Genomic DNA, 16,302 nt, shown 5'->3' on the forward strand with positions numbered 1-16,302 from the left:
TTACTTTGTCAGTGGGCAAACGTACAAAATCAGCAGGGGATCAAATACTTTTTTCCCTCACTGTATTGATACAATAGTAGCTAGGATGGGGAGAAGTCTGTCTATAATAAAGCACTCCTTTGCATTCTTAACAGCACTGTCAACAAGGCAGGTCCTACATGCCCTAGTTTTGTCGCACCTGGACTACTGTTCAGTCGTGTGGTCAGGTACCTCAAAGAGGGACTTACGAAAATTGCAATTGGCTCAAAACAGGGCAGCATGGCTGGCCCTTGGATGTACACAGAGAGCTAATGTTAATAATATGCATGTCAATCTCTACTGGCTCATTCACATTTACATTTTAGTCATTTAGCAGACACCCTTATCCAGAGCGACTTACAGTAGTGAATGCATACATTTCATATAATTATTTTCCTGTGCTGGCCCCCCGTGGGAATCAAACCCACAACCCCGGCATTGCAAACACCATGCTTTACCAACTGAGCTACAGGGAAAGCCTGTAAATGGAGGAGAGATTGACTTCATCTCTACTTGTATTTGTGAGAGGTATTGACACCCATGCTGTCAAGTCCTGGCCAGTAAAGGGGTTATTTGTCATTGTAGTTGGTCAGGGCGTGGCAGGGGGTGTTTGTTTTGTGTTTTGTGTTTTTTTGTCTAGGGGATTTTGGTTCTAGTTTTCATTTTCTATGTTCCGTTTTCCAGGTTTGCCGAGTGTGGTTTCCAATCAGAGGCAGGTGTCTTTTGTTGTCTCTGATTGGAAGCCATACTTAGGCAGCCTGTTTTCCTTTGGGTTTTGTGGGTAGTTGTTTTTCGTATAGTGCTTGTGTCCTTACGGAACTGTTGTTTGGCGTTCGTTTATATTTTGTTTAAGTGTTCTCTTATATTAAATAAAGAAGATGAGCATGATACCCGCTGCGCCTTGGTCTAGCTTTTACGATGCCCCTGACACATGTAAACCCCACAAGACATGCCACCAGAGGTCTCTTCACAGTCACCAAGTCCAGAACTGCCTTGGCAGCAGCTAATGGGGATCCATAATAAATACAAACACTGACTCCAATGCTACAGCAAAATCTCTTGCACAGTTTGTTTTGTATAGATAGTCTTGCATAGATCATTTTCATGTTAAACACTATTATTGCACAGACTTATTATGTAACTTCTTAAGCACATTTTAACTCCTGAATTTATTTAGCCTTGCCATAACAAAGGGGTTGAATACTTATTGACTGAAGACATTTCAGCTTTTCCTTTTATAATAATTTGTAAAATTTTCAAAAGTCATAATTTGAAAAAATTGGGTATTGTGTGTAGGCCAGTGACAAAAAATCTAAATTTAATCAATTTTAAATTCAGGCTGTAACACAAGAAAATTTGGAAAAAGTTAACGGTGTGAACACTTTCTGAAGGCTCTGTAAAAGGTACTCTATTTGTGGAATGATACTCCTCACAGGCGTTAGTGTGAGTCAGATCTGTATCGAACAGTATATGTGCGTGTGTGGAGGTTGGGCGAGCAAGCACTAGCTAACTGCCTCCCCAGCTAGCAAATTTTGTTCCTTGCATGTTGTGGGAACATACGTTTTTTGCTTCGCATTGGTTCTGGGAATGAAGCAATTTTTTAAATGTTCTGAGAACAGAAGTTGCAGGGAGCTTCTGAGAACGTTTTACTATTGTTCCCTGAAAGTTTTCCTGGGAGGTTTTATTAACATCCTGAGAAAGGAAATTATAGGTTATTTGAAGGTAATTAAATAACATTCTGAGAACATGTTTGAATAACACTTTTAATAACACTGCTTGTTAACTTTTTTAAACTCCAAGCTAGAGGTCTTCACGGATCCACCTGTTTCTGAATACCCGAGACCCGATCCGGGACCAGAGCAGGTCCGGATACAGAATTCTAAATAACGTCACGAATTCTAAAAAATGTCTGGGTCGGTTCTGATATGATTGTCACGGGTCTCGGGTATGTGTAATTTTAACTGACTTGTCCAGAAGGACCCATACAGATCCGAACGCAGCTGCTGTATAAGAGAGAGAGAGAGAAGAGAGAGAGAGATAAATTGAGTGGCGTGTGTAGCTTGTTGCTGTTGTTGGCCAATCCTAAGTCATCAATGTGGCAATAGGCTGCAGTCATAGAGCCTCCGTGTGGGGCTCTATGACTGCAGCCTATATTATATTATAGAGTGAGTCGGCTTGGTTGGTTGCTGTCTCTCGTCTCTCTCTTCTTCCTCCCTGTTCCCTGTGTCACTCCCTCACACTCACAGTAGCCTACACACACAGCACGGCCCCTGCTATAGCGTCACCTCTATCTACATCCTCTCCCTCGCGCTTTATCAGCTCCGGTTAATAAAGTAGCTTAAAAATAGACTTTTCTACTGCTTCCCTCACTTGGATCAGGTCCGTTCGGAACAGGTCTCTATATTTAAAAAAAAATAAAAAATCTATATATTGGGTCCAGATGGGAAAGCCCTAGGTCTATTTCAGAACTGGTCCAACTTTTTGGGCCCGAGAAGGCCTCTACTTCAAGCACAGATAGGACACATGAAAATGAATTTGCTTAAGTATTAATCATGCAAACACATTCATGTTTTATTGTGGCATGACGCCAGTGAGATTTGAATCTTTGATCTTCTGTTTTATAGCCATTGAATGAGTCCACTGCGCCACCAAGATGGAGCCAGCATGCTATGTTTTTTTTTAAACTCATACAAAGTTGTTCGTTTTAGTCTATTCAAAAAGACCCCATTTCAAAGGAAATGGGTACTAATTAAAGGGACACTTCTGGATTCTGTCAATGAAGCCCTTTACTTCCCCAGAGTGAAATTAACTCGGGGATATCATTTTTATGTCTCTGGTTGCAGTTTGAAGGAAGTTGCTAACTAGCACTAGCTCAATTGCTAACTAGCGTTAGCACAATGACTGGAAGTTTATGGGTATCTGCTCGTTGCGCTAATGCTAGTTAGCATTGGCTCACAAAACTATGTCTAACTTACTGGACACAAATACATAAAAACGGTATCCACGGGTTCATCTGACTATGGGGATTTAGATAAAGGGCCTCATTGCCAAAATCTCAAAGTATCCGTTTAAGATCGGGTGTGGCCAATTAGTGGGCATGGCCAAGACACTTAATAGGATAGAGTTTTGTTGATGCTGAGAACGGAATGTATATGCTTTTACCCTTTTCAAACGTGAGTTCTAACGGTTAAAAAAACTCAACAGCTTGAGTTGTTTTATGCACGCGATGTCAGAGTGCACTCACTGTTCCAAAATGTGATTGTTACGCAACAGGACAATTAACACTAGCTGCTTGCTAGTTATGTATGTTTCAACTTGTCAATTTCAAATTATTTTCTAACAAGTTGTATTTTCTAACAGTTTGAATTGAGGTGTGTTCCGCCTCCTCATTAATTCACATAGAAGTAGCCCATTTCAATTTGCTTGAGGCTTTACTGAGCCGGACAAACTTCTCTCTTTGAGGAGAGCCCTTCCCCATTTTTTCTGCATATCAAGTATGCAGACATTTGAGCAGTCTTGCACGAACTGCTACATTTTCTGGCTGTCGCTCACATTGCCTCCATTGTTGTTTTCCTTCCAATCAAAATAAGTGCCTTGTTTTCTGTATATCGTGTTGTCATTGTCATTTCTACTGTAGCATGAAGTATGTGTATGTATGTATGTATGTATGTATGTATGTATGTATGTATGTATGTATGTATGTATGTATGTATGTATGTATGTATGTATGTATGTATGTATGTATGTATGTACACTACCGTTCAAAAGTTTGGGGTCACTTAGAAATGTCTTTGTTTTTAAAAGAAAAGCACATTTTTTGTCCTTTAAAATAACATGAAATTGATCAGAAATACAGTGTAGACATTGTTAATGTTGTAAATGACTAATGTAGCTGGAATAGGCTGATTTGTTTATGGAATATCTACATAGGCATACAGAAGCCCATTATCAGAAACCATCACTCCTGTGTTCCCATGGCACGTTGTGTTAGCTAATCCAAGTTTATCATTTTAAAAGGCCAATTGATCATTAGAAAACCGTTTTGCAATTATATTAGCACAGCTGAAAACTTGTTCTGATTAAATAAGCAATAAAACTGGCCTGCTTTAGACTAGTTGAGTATCTGGAGCATCAACATTTGTGGGTTCGATAACAGGCTCAAAATGGCTAGAAACAAAGGACTTTCTTCTGAAACTCGACAGTCTATTCTTGTACTGAGAAATGAAGGCTATTCCATGTGAGAAATTGCCAAGAAACTGAAGATCTCGTACAACGCTGTGTACTACTCCCTTCACAGAACAGCACAAACTGGCACTAACCAGAATAGAAAGATGAGTGGGAGGCCCTGGTGCCTTGGATTAGCTAACACAACGTTCCATTGGAACACAGGAGTGATGGTTGCTGATAATGAGCCTCTGTACACCTATATAGATATTCCATTAAAAAAACAGCCGTTTCCAGGTACAATAGTCATGTATAAGATTAACAATGTCTACACTGTATTTCTGATCAATTTGATGTTATTTTAATGGACAAAAAAAATTGCTTTTCTTTCAAAAACAAGGACATTTCTATGTGACCCCAAACTTTTGAACGGTAGTGTATGTATGTACTGTATGTATGGTGCATAATGTATTTACAGTTTTATTCACATGTTTTCAAGTACTGGTCACAAATAATGCATTCCGATTATTGCATAGATTGTAATGGACACCTTTGATGAGTGTAAAATACTTTTTTGAAGGTTGTACTGATTATAATTAGCTAATGCTAAGCTATTTGCTAGCTATGTGTGGCACCATGTTTGCTGACATCATACAATGCATTGTGAGTGTCACGTAAACGTCTGTCAGACCAAAGATTTTCTAATGAGGTGAGGGAATGGTTCACTCATCTTTCGGGTAAAAAGTGAATGACCGTAGACGACACACCCCCTTCAACATGCATACTGCAAACAGACCAAACTCATCTTGTCTCCTCTTATTATTTTTGGTTGACGCGAAAAACAAACATGGCGGCGCGCACAAACTACCCATCATTGGATTACTTTCGATTTCTATAAAGTGTTTTACTCAATGTTTTCGATCAATGTTGAGCTCACCCATGATGTGATGAATTACTAATGTAGCTTACATTTTACAGTTTGGATGATTGTGTATGCTGATCCTACTTCTGTGAATGTCTGAACATTGCATCCAAAAATAAACTTGTCACATTCAGGACATAACTTTGTAAGGACTGTGTTTCTGCTAAATGTTTCTGTGAAAAAACAGTGTGGCTACCTCAAATGCTGACTGTTGCATCAGTCGAAACTGGACGTTCTAAATAAGCGTTCTAATCAAACCGGTTTAAGCGTACGCTGCAGAGACCACTGTAGAATGATCACACCCGTTTGTTGGTACATGTGAAAAGGTTAAATAACATTCTTAGAATGTTCTCTGAACGTTACTAAAGATTTCTTGTGGTTTTTATGGAAAGTTTCTTAACGTTCTCGGAACAATTTGAGAACATGACTTTAAATAGAACCATGAGGAAACCTGTAGGAAATGTTATGCTGGAGTATGGAAATTCCCATAGAAGAACATTTCTTATCATTCTCTGAACTATTTGAGAACATAATTTTAAATAGTACCATGAGGAAACCTGTAGGAAATGTTATGCTGGAGTATGGAAATTCCCATAGAAGAACGTTTCTTATCGTTCTCTGAACTATTTGTGAACATTCCCAATGTCAAACCAGTTGGAGAACATTCCTAGAACATTACCAAAATGTAAATGAAATGTAACCAACTTTTAGGAAACGTTCTGTTAAAGTATTGAAATACCAAGAAAATAAAGTTTTTTTTTTTGTGAAGTTCCTTAAATGTGCTCAGAATGTTGCAAAGCCAAGCAACCATCAAGCACCATTCCCATAAAGTTGTGGAAGGTTGAATGCAAGATAACAATAGGACAACAACGCTCTCACCAAGTTTGAGAAACATATGGTTCTCATAACATTATGTGCTAGCTGGGTTACAACTGTGAAATGTGATGTCATGAGACTGAAGTGAGAACAGGCAACAGTGTGCTTTCCTTATTGTTGTTCAGCAGATTCACGAGACATCTGTTTATGGGCAGGCATGGGATGTCTTCCTGTTGATAGCGACAGTTTGCTTTTACCGTACCCTATAATCATGGGGTTATTGTAACAACACAGAAGAGTGACCTTTCATGTCAACTTTATATATTTCTTATTATATGTTAAGCATATCTTTGCATTTCTACATTATTCTCTTTTCATTGATACAATTTTTATCCACTCGTCCAGTTGAATGTTTAAGCCTGTGTGTTGGCCCATGTGTGTAAAGTTGTGCTATAGTCATCAATGACCTGCCTCACTGTAACTGTGAAACTACATGTAGGTCTACTTATATAGAGTATCATTAACTTAACTCTGCAAAATACCGGCCACCCTTATAGTGAGAGCGACCTTACCTTGTAGATGTATTGTTTGTTATATAATGTATAGTGACATCCTGTTTCAAAATAATTAGTCTAGCATTGTGTCTGGGTGTTGAAAATGTGAGGATGGGTGGTATTGCTCACTGGGGTGTTGGCTGGTTATACCACTCACAGGCTGAAGGTGTGACAGGATGTGGTGAGAAAGATGAAAGCTACATGGTTGGATGCATGTGGATATGTGCACATGCCTGTATTGATGTGCACACGTGTATGTGTGTATCTCCCCATTTCAGTGTTATCCAACACGATGAGGTGTGTAGATTTCTACTTCTTTGTCTTTTTCACCACCCAAGGGCTCAGCTGTAGTTCTTTATCTATCTACCTCTGTGGTAAGAATATAGACCTTTAGCTAGTCATGCCATCTCTGGGTGATCGCCACACACTTCAATATACCTCCATTTTCTATTCATTTATGATATTTACAGTGCATCCGGAAAGTATTCAGACCCCTTTACTTTTTCCACATTTTGTGACGTAACATACTTAGTTTAAAACGGATTAAGTATATTTTTTCATCAGTCTACACACAATACCCCATAATGACAAAGTGAAAACAGGTTTTAAGAAATGTCTTATTTACATAAGTATTCAGGTCCTTTGCTATGACACTCAAAATTGAGCTCAGATGCATCCTGTTTCCATTGATCATCCTTGAGATGCTTCTACAACTTGATTGGAGTCCACTTGTGGTTAATTCAATTGATTAGACATGATTTGGAAAGGCACACGTCTATATACGGCCCCACAATTGACAGTGCATGTCAGAGAAAAAACCAAGCCATGTGTTAAGGCACAGATCTGGGGAAGGGCAGCAAAAAAATTCTGCAGCATTGAAGGTCCCCAAAAACACAGTGGCCTCCATCATTCTTAAATGGAAGAAGTTTGGAAGCACCAAGACTGTTCCTAGAGCTCGCCGCCCGGCCAAACCGAGCAATTGGGGGAGAAGGGCCTTGATCAGGGAGGTGACCAAGAACCTGATGGTCACTCTGACAGAGCTCCAGAGTTCCTCTGTGGAGATGGGAGAACCTTCCAGAAGGACAACCATCTATGCAGCACTCCAGCAATCAGGCTATATTGTGGAGTGGCCAGATGGAAGCCACCCCTCAGTAAAAGGCAGATGACAGCCCGCTTAGAGTTTTCCAAAAGCCACCTTAAGACTCAGACCATGAGAAACAAGATTCTCTGGTCTGATGAAACCAAGATTGAACTCTTTGGCCTGAATACCAAGTGTAACGTCTGGAGGAAACCTTGCACCATCCCTATGGTGAACCATGGTGATGGCAGAATCATGCTGTGGGAATATTTTTCAGTGACAGGGACTGGGAGACTAGTCAGGATCGAGGGAAAAGATAAATGGAGCAAAGTACAGAGAGATCCTTGATGAAAACCTGCTACAGAGCGCTCAGGACCTCAGACTGGGGTGAAGGTTAATCTTCCAACAGGACAATGACCCTAAGCACACAGCCAAGACAACGCGGTAGTGGCTTAGGACAAGTCTCTGAATGTCCTTGAGTGGTCCAGCCATAGCCCGGATGTGAACCCGATCTAATATCTCTGGAGAGACCTGAAAATAGCTGTGCAGCGACGCTCCCCATCCAACCTGACAGAGCTTGAGAGGATCTGCAGAGAAAAATGGGAGAAACTCCCCATATACAGGTGTGCGAAGCTTGTAATGTCATACCCAAGAAGACTCGAGGCTGTAATCGCTGCCAAAGGTGCTTCAACAAAGTACTGAGTAAAGGGTCTGAATACTTATGTAAATGTAATATTTCGGGGTTTTATTTGTAATAAATGTGGGATTATTGTTTTTTAATGTGTTTATGTTTTGTCATTACGTGGTATTGTGTGTAGATTGATGTGGAAAAAATTAACAATTCAATCCATTTTGGAATAAGGTTGTAAGATAAACAAAATGTGGAAAAAGTCAAGGGGTCTGAATTCTTTCCAAATGCACTGCAACTACAATTTGGGGCAGTCTTTTACTGCATTTACACATATAATAAGAAATATTATTATATATTATTATAAGTGCTGCCCAAATGACAAACAATGTTTGTCACCAGCATTTATTTTCCTGGTCGTTGTTGTAAATGAGAATGTGTCCACAATCAACTTACCTAATAAATGAAACACAAACAGTGCACATATTACTCATAATATGTGCAATCTGTTTATTAGTGTTGCCTGCATATGATGGCAAAAGAGTTGGATATGAAGCATGACGCACTTCCCTTTTTTACAGGAACGTGCACTCACAACCAGTTTCCTGACCCGTTAAAGTACCAATACATCCAGCCCCAACCGCCCCTCTCTGACTCGAGTCTGTGTATTGTCAGAGGTAAGTACTGCTCGGTCTTTTTGCTTTACATTTCATACAGAGATATTTCAATCTGGACTAATGTTAAAAATTCAGCCTAAAATGTATAATTGTTCTTTGTTGCAATATGGGATAACATTGTCTCAGACAATAGGGATAATATTCAGATATATTCTATTATACATTTTAAGTATAGAATCAAGGCACTCATTGAAATGGGTACCTGTGCTATTTACATTTGGCAAAGCTTGTGCTTTGGTTATGTAGTTTGTATAAGGTTAGAGTACCACTTCACTTGCACATGGAGGGGAATTCATTGTGCAAGAGCCAATGCACTGTTGGAATATCATACACTTTTGGAATTTCACATTTCGTACTGCACTGGAAATGTGTTCTATAGTATACAGAAAGCGCCAGCAGAGGAAACACATGAGAAGTTTTGGCTCGTCTAATGTGACACAAGAAGCCTCCGAAACAGTCACATTTGGTGTGTGGTTATTTACCCCATCACAATGTGTGGGTGAAAGGTATGATAGTGTTGTAGAGGTTCACTACAGTCAAAAAGCATATCAATTGTCACCACAACAATTGCCAAATATCACACTCAGTGCAAAAAAATATAGATTTAATAGACAATATTTTTTATTACAACATCTATAACACATGATCTAGTTCATATTTGCACAGGTCTAGTATTACTACATAATTAAAATTATTACCCCAGCATGTCTGTTGATAACTGCCCCATGTAATACTTTTTTTCATTCAGAATTTACCGTTATGATACAGAAGCCTGGAGGCTGTTCTAGGCGTGATGATATTTCAACTTGACGAGGGGATAGCCTAATATTGGCTTTCAGTTCAGAAAAAAGTCTAAATAACAATGCACTTCAATGAAGAAGCATAAACTGTATGCAGTCATTTAACCTCAAACTGACGGCCACTGGTTGCATTTTCTAAACAACGCATAATATTGTATGCTACCCTCATAAGGTACATTTCAGTTTCAAAACTATAAGTCCTACACATGCTTAGTACTATTAGAAAGGTAAGAACTGGGGGATTCTGATAAGGGAAACAATGTGACTACTACAGAGCCTGAGCTACAACCCTTGAAATGTACAGTTTTAGTTTTTTGTCGGGAGAATTTTTGGTTGGGGAATAAGAGATTTCAAATTCTAGGTTTGAAACAAAAAATGTCACCAATTACTGTTCCAAAATGATAAAACAAAGATTCTGATCTTTGACCTAATGATTGCGCTCTAAACATGCACACATTCTCATAGGAACACAGACATTTTAAAAGCACAGGGCTTGTGTAATGTGCTTTCTTCATACAGGAATGATATACATATGAGGAAGCTGAAATCTCTATCTATCTATTGATGTACAGTAAATATAACCCCTGTCTGATTCCCAGTTAGTCCACTAGATAGCAGTAGGTGATCACATGACGTCTCTTGGCCACTTGAAACCATTTGGATCTGGCTTGGTTAGTGAGTCACTGTGCCAAAATGGCTAAATGGATTTTTAAACCTGACATCTTAAAACGACCTTAGCAACCAGGGCTTTCAAGTTATGGAGTAGAACTAATTAAAATATGACTCAGGCAGGTGAGGAAACTTCAAACGTATTTTCCCATTCACTTTTCCTATTGTAAACGATGAGCTAGATCAACGGCACATGTGGAGGACTCATACGAGGCCATGTGGACGGAGAAGGAAATGCATTGCTTTACAATGACCACCAGGGTGTACCATTTCCATGCATACTAAATGTTTGCACTTTTGGTGACTTGACCTACATTGCATGCTCTATGAATATGACCATAGCACATTATTTATGGTCTTTCTGGGGGGAGGTATGATTTGAGTTGTGACAAGCTACATCACATTACACTTTAGCTTGATGTATTTAGCTAGTTACTGTATCATTCCCCTTTCATCTGTGATATCATACCTAGCCTGGCTCGCTAGCATTATAAAATAATGTTGTATAACAAAAAGTATCTACCAAACTCGCAGGACCTGGTACCTTGTCCAAAACAAACACTCAGAATTTAACAGGTTTTAATTCATTGGCACGATATTCTGCCAAATCTGGTTTTAAAACGGGTTCAGATCCCAGGTGACACTACAGACAGGATCATGCTACCTTTTTACATGAATCTAAATGTCTGCCTGATCATAGGTTGTCTGTGTGAAGTCATTGTTACCATGGCATGGAGTTCCAACAGCACCAAACTGGACAATACCACCTTGTCCCTGTTCCAGAACGTGACAGCCAGTACAGCAATCTCCATTGTCTACATTGTAGTCACCATCATCAACCTGGTAGGAAACAGCCTCTCCATGTGGCTCCTCCTCTTCCATACCTCTCCCAAAACTCCCTCCATCATCTTCATGATCAACCTGACCCTGACTGACCTGACCTTGGGCCTCGTCCTGCCCTTCCAGATCATGTATCAGATGCAGGGGTATAATTGGAGCCTAGGCCCGGCCATGTGCAGGTATTCTTGTTTATTCTTTTGACTATCATTTATTTATCCTGATCAGTCCCATTGAGGTAGATGTGCCTTTTACAAGCCCTGGACAAGAGCCAACAACTTTCTTTCATCACAGATGAATAATGATTAATTATATTCTGATCTTCCACAGGCTCTTGACCCTGGTGTTCTTTGCCAACATGTACTGCTCAATTCTAACTATGACTGCCATCAGTGGAGACCGCTACCTGGGCATCTGCCGGCCCATGCTCTTCTGTGAGACCAGGGAAAGGAAGTCATTCGCTGTGATTGTTTGCTTCGCCATGTGGACAGTCGTCCTATTGGTCCTGTACCCACTCACTATAACCGACCTGACGTTCCACGTTCCAGAACTCAGGATCACCACCTGCTTCGACGTTCTGAAGAGGGACATGCTTCCATCCATGGTGGCCTGGGCTGCCTTCCTCCTTGCACTGTTTGTCATCCTCTTCCTCATCCCGTTCTGCATCACTGTTTTCTGCTACATCAGCATCATCCGCAAGCTGGCCCGAGACTCCAAGACCAAACAGAAGGATAAGGCTATAGGTCTCGCCGTCACCGTCCTAACGGTCTTCACGCTCTGCTTCACTCCCAACAACATCCTCCTTCTGGCTCACACCATCCGGAGGCTCTTCTATGGGGAGTCTTTGTACATGGCCTACAAGCTGACTCTCTCCCTCAGTTGCTTCAACAGCTGCCTGGACCCCTTCATCTACTACTTTGCCTCTAGGGAGTTCCGGAAGAAGTTGAGGCAGATGCTAAGGCTGAGAACACTGAGCAGTCTGGACACGGGGAAGACAGACTTGCACAGAGAGAGCCTGTTCTCCGCCCAGTATGTGTCTGAGGGACAGGGTGGAGAGAAGGGCAGAGTGTCTGTTAAACAACACTGTTAAAAAACAGAGAGAGGGCCTCCCGAGTGGCGCAGCGCTCCAAGGCACTGCATCGCAGTGTTAGAGGCGTCATTACAGACCCGGGTTCGATCGCAGGCTGTGTCGCAGCCGGCTGTGACCGGGAGACCCATGAAGCGGCGCACAATTGGCCAAGCGTCGTCCAGGTTAGGGGAGGGTTTGGCCGGCCGGGATGTCTTTGTCCATTACACTCTAGCGACTCCTTGTGGCAGGCCACGCGCATGCACGTTCCTCCGACAGATTGGTGCAGCTGGCTTCCGGGTTAAGCGAGCAGTGTGTCAAGAAACAGTGTGGCTTTGCAGGGTCGTGTTTCGGAGGACGAATGGGTCTTGACCTTCGCCTTTCCCAAGTCCGCATGGGAGTTGCAGCGATGGGACAAGACTGTAACTACAAATTGAGGAGAAAAGGGGGTAAAAATTACAACAACAAAAACTGAGAGAGATGTCATTTTATAATATCCCCTGTTCAGATAAGTTTAAATCCCGAAATTCTATTCATTCATGAAATAAATATTAATTTAACATTCTCATTCTCTGAGATTTTGATGTAATTTCCCCAATGTGGAACATTGGAACACTCCATAAGTAAATATATTTAAAAAATTATAATAATTGCATTTGTCTTTTCCTACTAGCACTGGCTTAGCTGATAAATTTCTTATTGAGGAATTTCCTTTTTACTATGACTGTGATATATGGTCGTCCCATCTAGCTATCTTAAGATAAATGCAGTGTAAGTCTCTCTGGATATGAGTGTCTGCTAAATTACTAAAATGTAAATGTAAACATTTCTAACCTAGCTACCTTAAGATGAATGCACTAACTGTAAGTCGCTCTGGATAAAAGTGTCTGCTAAATGAGTAAATTGTAAAAATGTAAACATCTGAGCGTGCATAGAAAGAGGCCTTTATGGCCTGTGCACTACGATTGGGTTCGATTGGTACTATGAAAAGTGTTCAATTTAGGAACTGTGATAAAATGTTGAGATTAAGTCTTATTTAGATGCATTTACCAATGTAATGATGGATATGGGAATTGCCTTTGCAAGTGCATATGTATCAGTTTGAGGTCCTCTGATTCAGATTCATTTTGGTTTCTTGGCATGGACACGGTTAGCCTTTGCTGGCCGAGAGTACTTAGCACCTCTAAACAGAGTTCCAACAGTAATTTGCAAACCTAGCGCGAACCGATTCTACATGTAGAAATGGCCGAAAATGTCGGCAGTCAGACACCCACAGGTGGATGGTCCCGAAAACACACCACGCAGTCAGCGAGCAAAGAAATAGCAGATGAGCGGTCTTGAAAACCTGTGTCTGTTCAGATGCTACAGGTTGAGCCTGATTTAGAGGTTATCTATTTTGGCTGTTGCCAGTGTATACAGTATCTCACAAAAGTGAGTACACCCCTCACAGTTTTGTAAATATTTGAGTATATCTTTTCATGTGACAACATTGAAGAAATGACACTTTGCTACAATGTAAAGTAGTGAGTGTACAGCTTGTATAACAGTGTAAATTTGCTGTCCCCTCAAAATAACTCAACACACAGCCATTAATGTCTAAACCGCTGGCAACAAAAGTGAGTACACCCCTAAGGGAAAATGTCCAAATTGGGCCCAATTAGCCATTTTCCCTCCCCGGTGTCATGTGACTCGTTAATGTTACAAGGTCTCAGGTGTGAATGGGGAGCAGGTGTGTTAAATTTGGTGTCATCGTTCTCACACTCCCTCATACTGACTGGTCCCTGGAAGTTCAACATGGCACCTCATGGGGATCTGAAAAAAATAATTGTTGCTCTACATAAAGATGGCCTGGGCTATAAGAAGATTGCCAAGACCCTGAAACTGAGCTGCAGCACGGTGGCCAAAACCATACAGCGGTTTAACAGGACATGTTCCACTCAGAACAGGCCTCGCCATGGTCGACCGAAGAAGTTGAGTGCATGTGCTCAGCGTCATATCCAGAGGTTGTCTTTGGGAAATAGACGTATGAGTGCTGCCAGCATTGCTGCAGAGGTTGAAGGGGTGGGTGGTCAGTCTGTCAGTGTTCAGACCATATGCCGCACACTGCATCAAATTGGTCTGCATGGCTGTCGTCCCAGAAGGAAGCCTCTTCTAAAGATGATGCACAAGAAAGCCCGCAAACAGTTTGCTGAAGACAAGCAGACTAAGGACATGGATTACTGGAACCATGTCCTGTGGTGTGATGAGACCAAGATAAACTTATTTGGTTCAGATGGTGTCAAGCGTGTGTGGCGGCAACCAGGTGAGGAGTACAAAGACAAGTGTGTCTTGCCTACAGTCAAGCATGGTGGTGGGAGTGTCATGGTCTGGGGCTGCATGAGTGCTGGCGGCACTGGGGTGCTACAGTTCATTGAGGGAACCATGAATGCCAACATGTACTGTGACATACTGAAGCAGAGCATGATCCCCTCCCTTCGGAGACTGGGCCGCAGGGCAGTATTCCAACGATAACGACCCCAAACACACCTCCAAGACGACCACTGCCTTGCTAAAGAAGCTGAGGGTAAAGGTGATGGACTGGCCAAGCATGTCTCCAGACCTAAACCCTATTGAGCATCTGTGGGGCATCCTCAAACGGAAGGTGGAGGAGTGCAAGGTCTCTAACATCCACCAGCTCCGTGATGTCGTCATGGAGGAGTGTAAGAGGACTCCAGTGGCAACCTGTGAAGCTCTGGTGAACGCCATGCCCAAGAGGGTTAAGGCAGTGCTGGAAAATGATCGTGGCCACACAAAATATTGACACTTTGGGCCCAATTTGGATATTTTCACTTAGGGGTATACTCACTTTTGTTGCCAGCGGTTTAGACATTAATGGCTCTGTGTTGTGTTATTTTGAGGGGACAGCAAATTTACACTGTTATACAAGCTGTACACTCACTACTTTACATTGTAGCAAAGTGTCATTTCTTCAGTGTTGTCACATGAAAAAATATACTCAAATATTTACAGAAATGTGAGGGGTGTACTCACTTTTGTGAGATACTGTATATTGAAAATCTAAACAAAAATATCTAGAAAACAATTGATCCAGATTAGAAAAATTATAGGCCCATGTCAAACCTCCTTTTTCTTTCAAAGATTCTAGAGAACTTGCTCAGCAGCTTTCCTTTTTCCAACAGCACCACCATGAGGCCAAACATAAGAATACTCCACAGCCCTCAAACTCAACTCCGGAGATTGAAGCCAGTTCCACTGCATTTTTTCATTGTTCCCCTCTAATCTGGGACACCAGGTGGGTGAAATGAATTATCAGGAAGAACAGAAAACCAGCAGGCTCCGGACCTCATAGTGTAAGAGTTGAATACCCCTGCTCTACAGGTTAGCTAGACTCACATCCCTGAGAATGTGTGCAAATTCCGTAACTCGGAGTCAAACAGATCAAGAGATATTAATAGGTGCCTGTTATAGCACCACTATGTGGTTGATCAGAATGTTGTTTGCATTTTTTGAGTCTTGACAGAGTTCTGAATATTTATATCAAGATTTGTTACAACATGAATAAGCATGTCTGATTTATATGCATTTATGTGCCAGGTTGATTTGCCTGATATTTTCTATTAAATGGCGCCTTCACTGTTGGACCACCATGAAAGACCTGCAAATAAAGTCTACACCTTGAGCACTTGACAAGCTGATTTCCTTCCATTACGACTGCTACAGTTCCATATTTTAGAAATAGAAAAAATTAAATATTAAAAGTTACTACCAAAGAAACATGGGAAAAAAATGATGAAGAGGGTTTCCATAGGACGTGTTAGACATCAAATGAAGCCCTATACTATGTTCAACTTAAAATTGATCTGTAGCAGTTTTGAAAATGGTATTATTCTATGGTTGCCTTTGACACCCATATGAAAATGTCAAATGTCTTGTAATTTATAATTAAGCTTTAGACATCCAAATGTTTACCACCTGTCATTATACAATAAACATGTCCACCTGAAACTATATATCAATTAAATTACAAAGGAATACTGCAAAAGTTTGACTTTTTCTCTTTTTTTAGGATAGGT

General features: G+C 41.0%; 1 protein-coding gene and 1 long non-coding RNA gene across 3 annotated transcripts; both read left to right on the top strand.

Annotated features, from left to right (window-relative positions):
• Positions 1-8,791: 8,791 nt before the first annotated feature.
• On the top strand, positions 8,792-12,371 carry LOC115156215 (P2Y purinoceptor 8). Of its 2 annotated transcripts, XM_029703625.1 has the most exons (3): positions 8,792-8,857; positions 11,027-11,345; positions 11,494-12,371. In XM_029703625.1, exons 2-3 carry the CDS (start codon positions 11,053-11,055, stop codon positions 12,251-12,253), a joined length of 1,053 nt encoding a protein of 350 aa, XP_029559485.1. In that variant the 5' UTR covers positions 8,792-8,857; positions 11,027-11,052; the 3' UTR covers positions 12,254-12,371. The 2 variants fall into 2 exon arrangements, with proteins under 2 accessions (XP_029559485.1, XP_029559484.1); XM_029703624.1 differs by lacking the exon at positions 8,792-8,857 and having other exon boundaries at positions 10,880-11,345.
• A 2,858-nt stretch (positions 12,372-15,229) lies between these two features.
• LOC115156218 (uncharacterized) lies at positions 15,230-16,271 on the top strand. Its single transcript, XR_003868205.1, has 2 exons — positions 15,230-15,521; positions 15,824-16,271. It is a non-coding gene; the product is annotated as an uncharacterized LOC115156218 (long non-coding RNA).
• The last annotated feature ends 31 nt before the right edge of the window (positions 16,272-16,302 follow it).

This window comes from Salmo trutta, chromosome 20, assembly GCF_901001165.1.
Source record: "Salmo trutta chromosome 20, fSalTru1.1, whole genome shotgun sequence".
NCBI classification, from domain to species: domain Eukaryota; kingdom Metazoa; phylum Chordata; class Actinopteri; order Salmoniformes; family Salmonidae; genus Salmo; species Salmo trutta.

Bases quoted from the DNA above. Each gene is read 5' to 3' on its own strand.
- LOC115156215 (XM_029703624.1), top strand. From the start codon at position 10,984: ATGCTACCTTTTTACATGAATCTAAATGTCTGCCTGATCATAGGTTGT. The intron at 11,346-11,493 runs GTATTCTTGTTT...GATCTTCCACAG, and splicing joins CTAGGCCCGGCCATGTGCAG to GCTCTTGACCCTGGTGTTCT.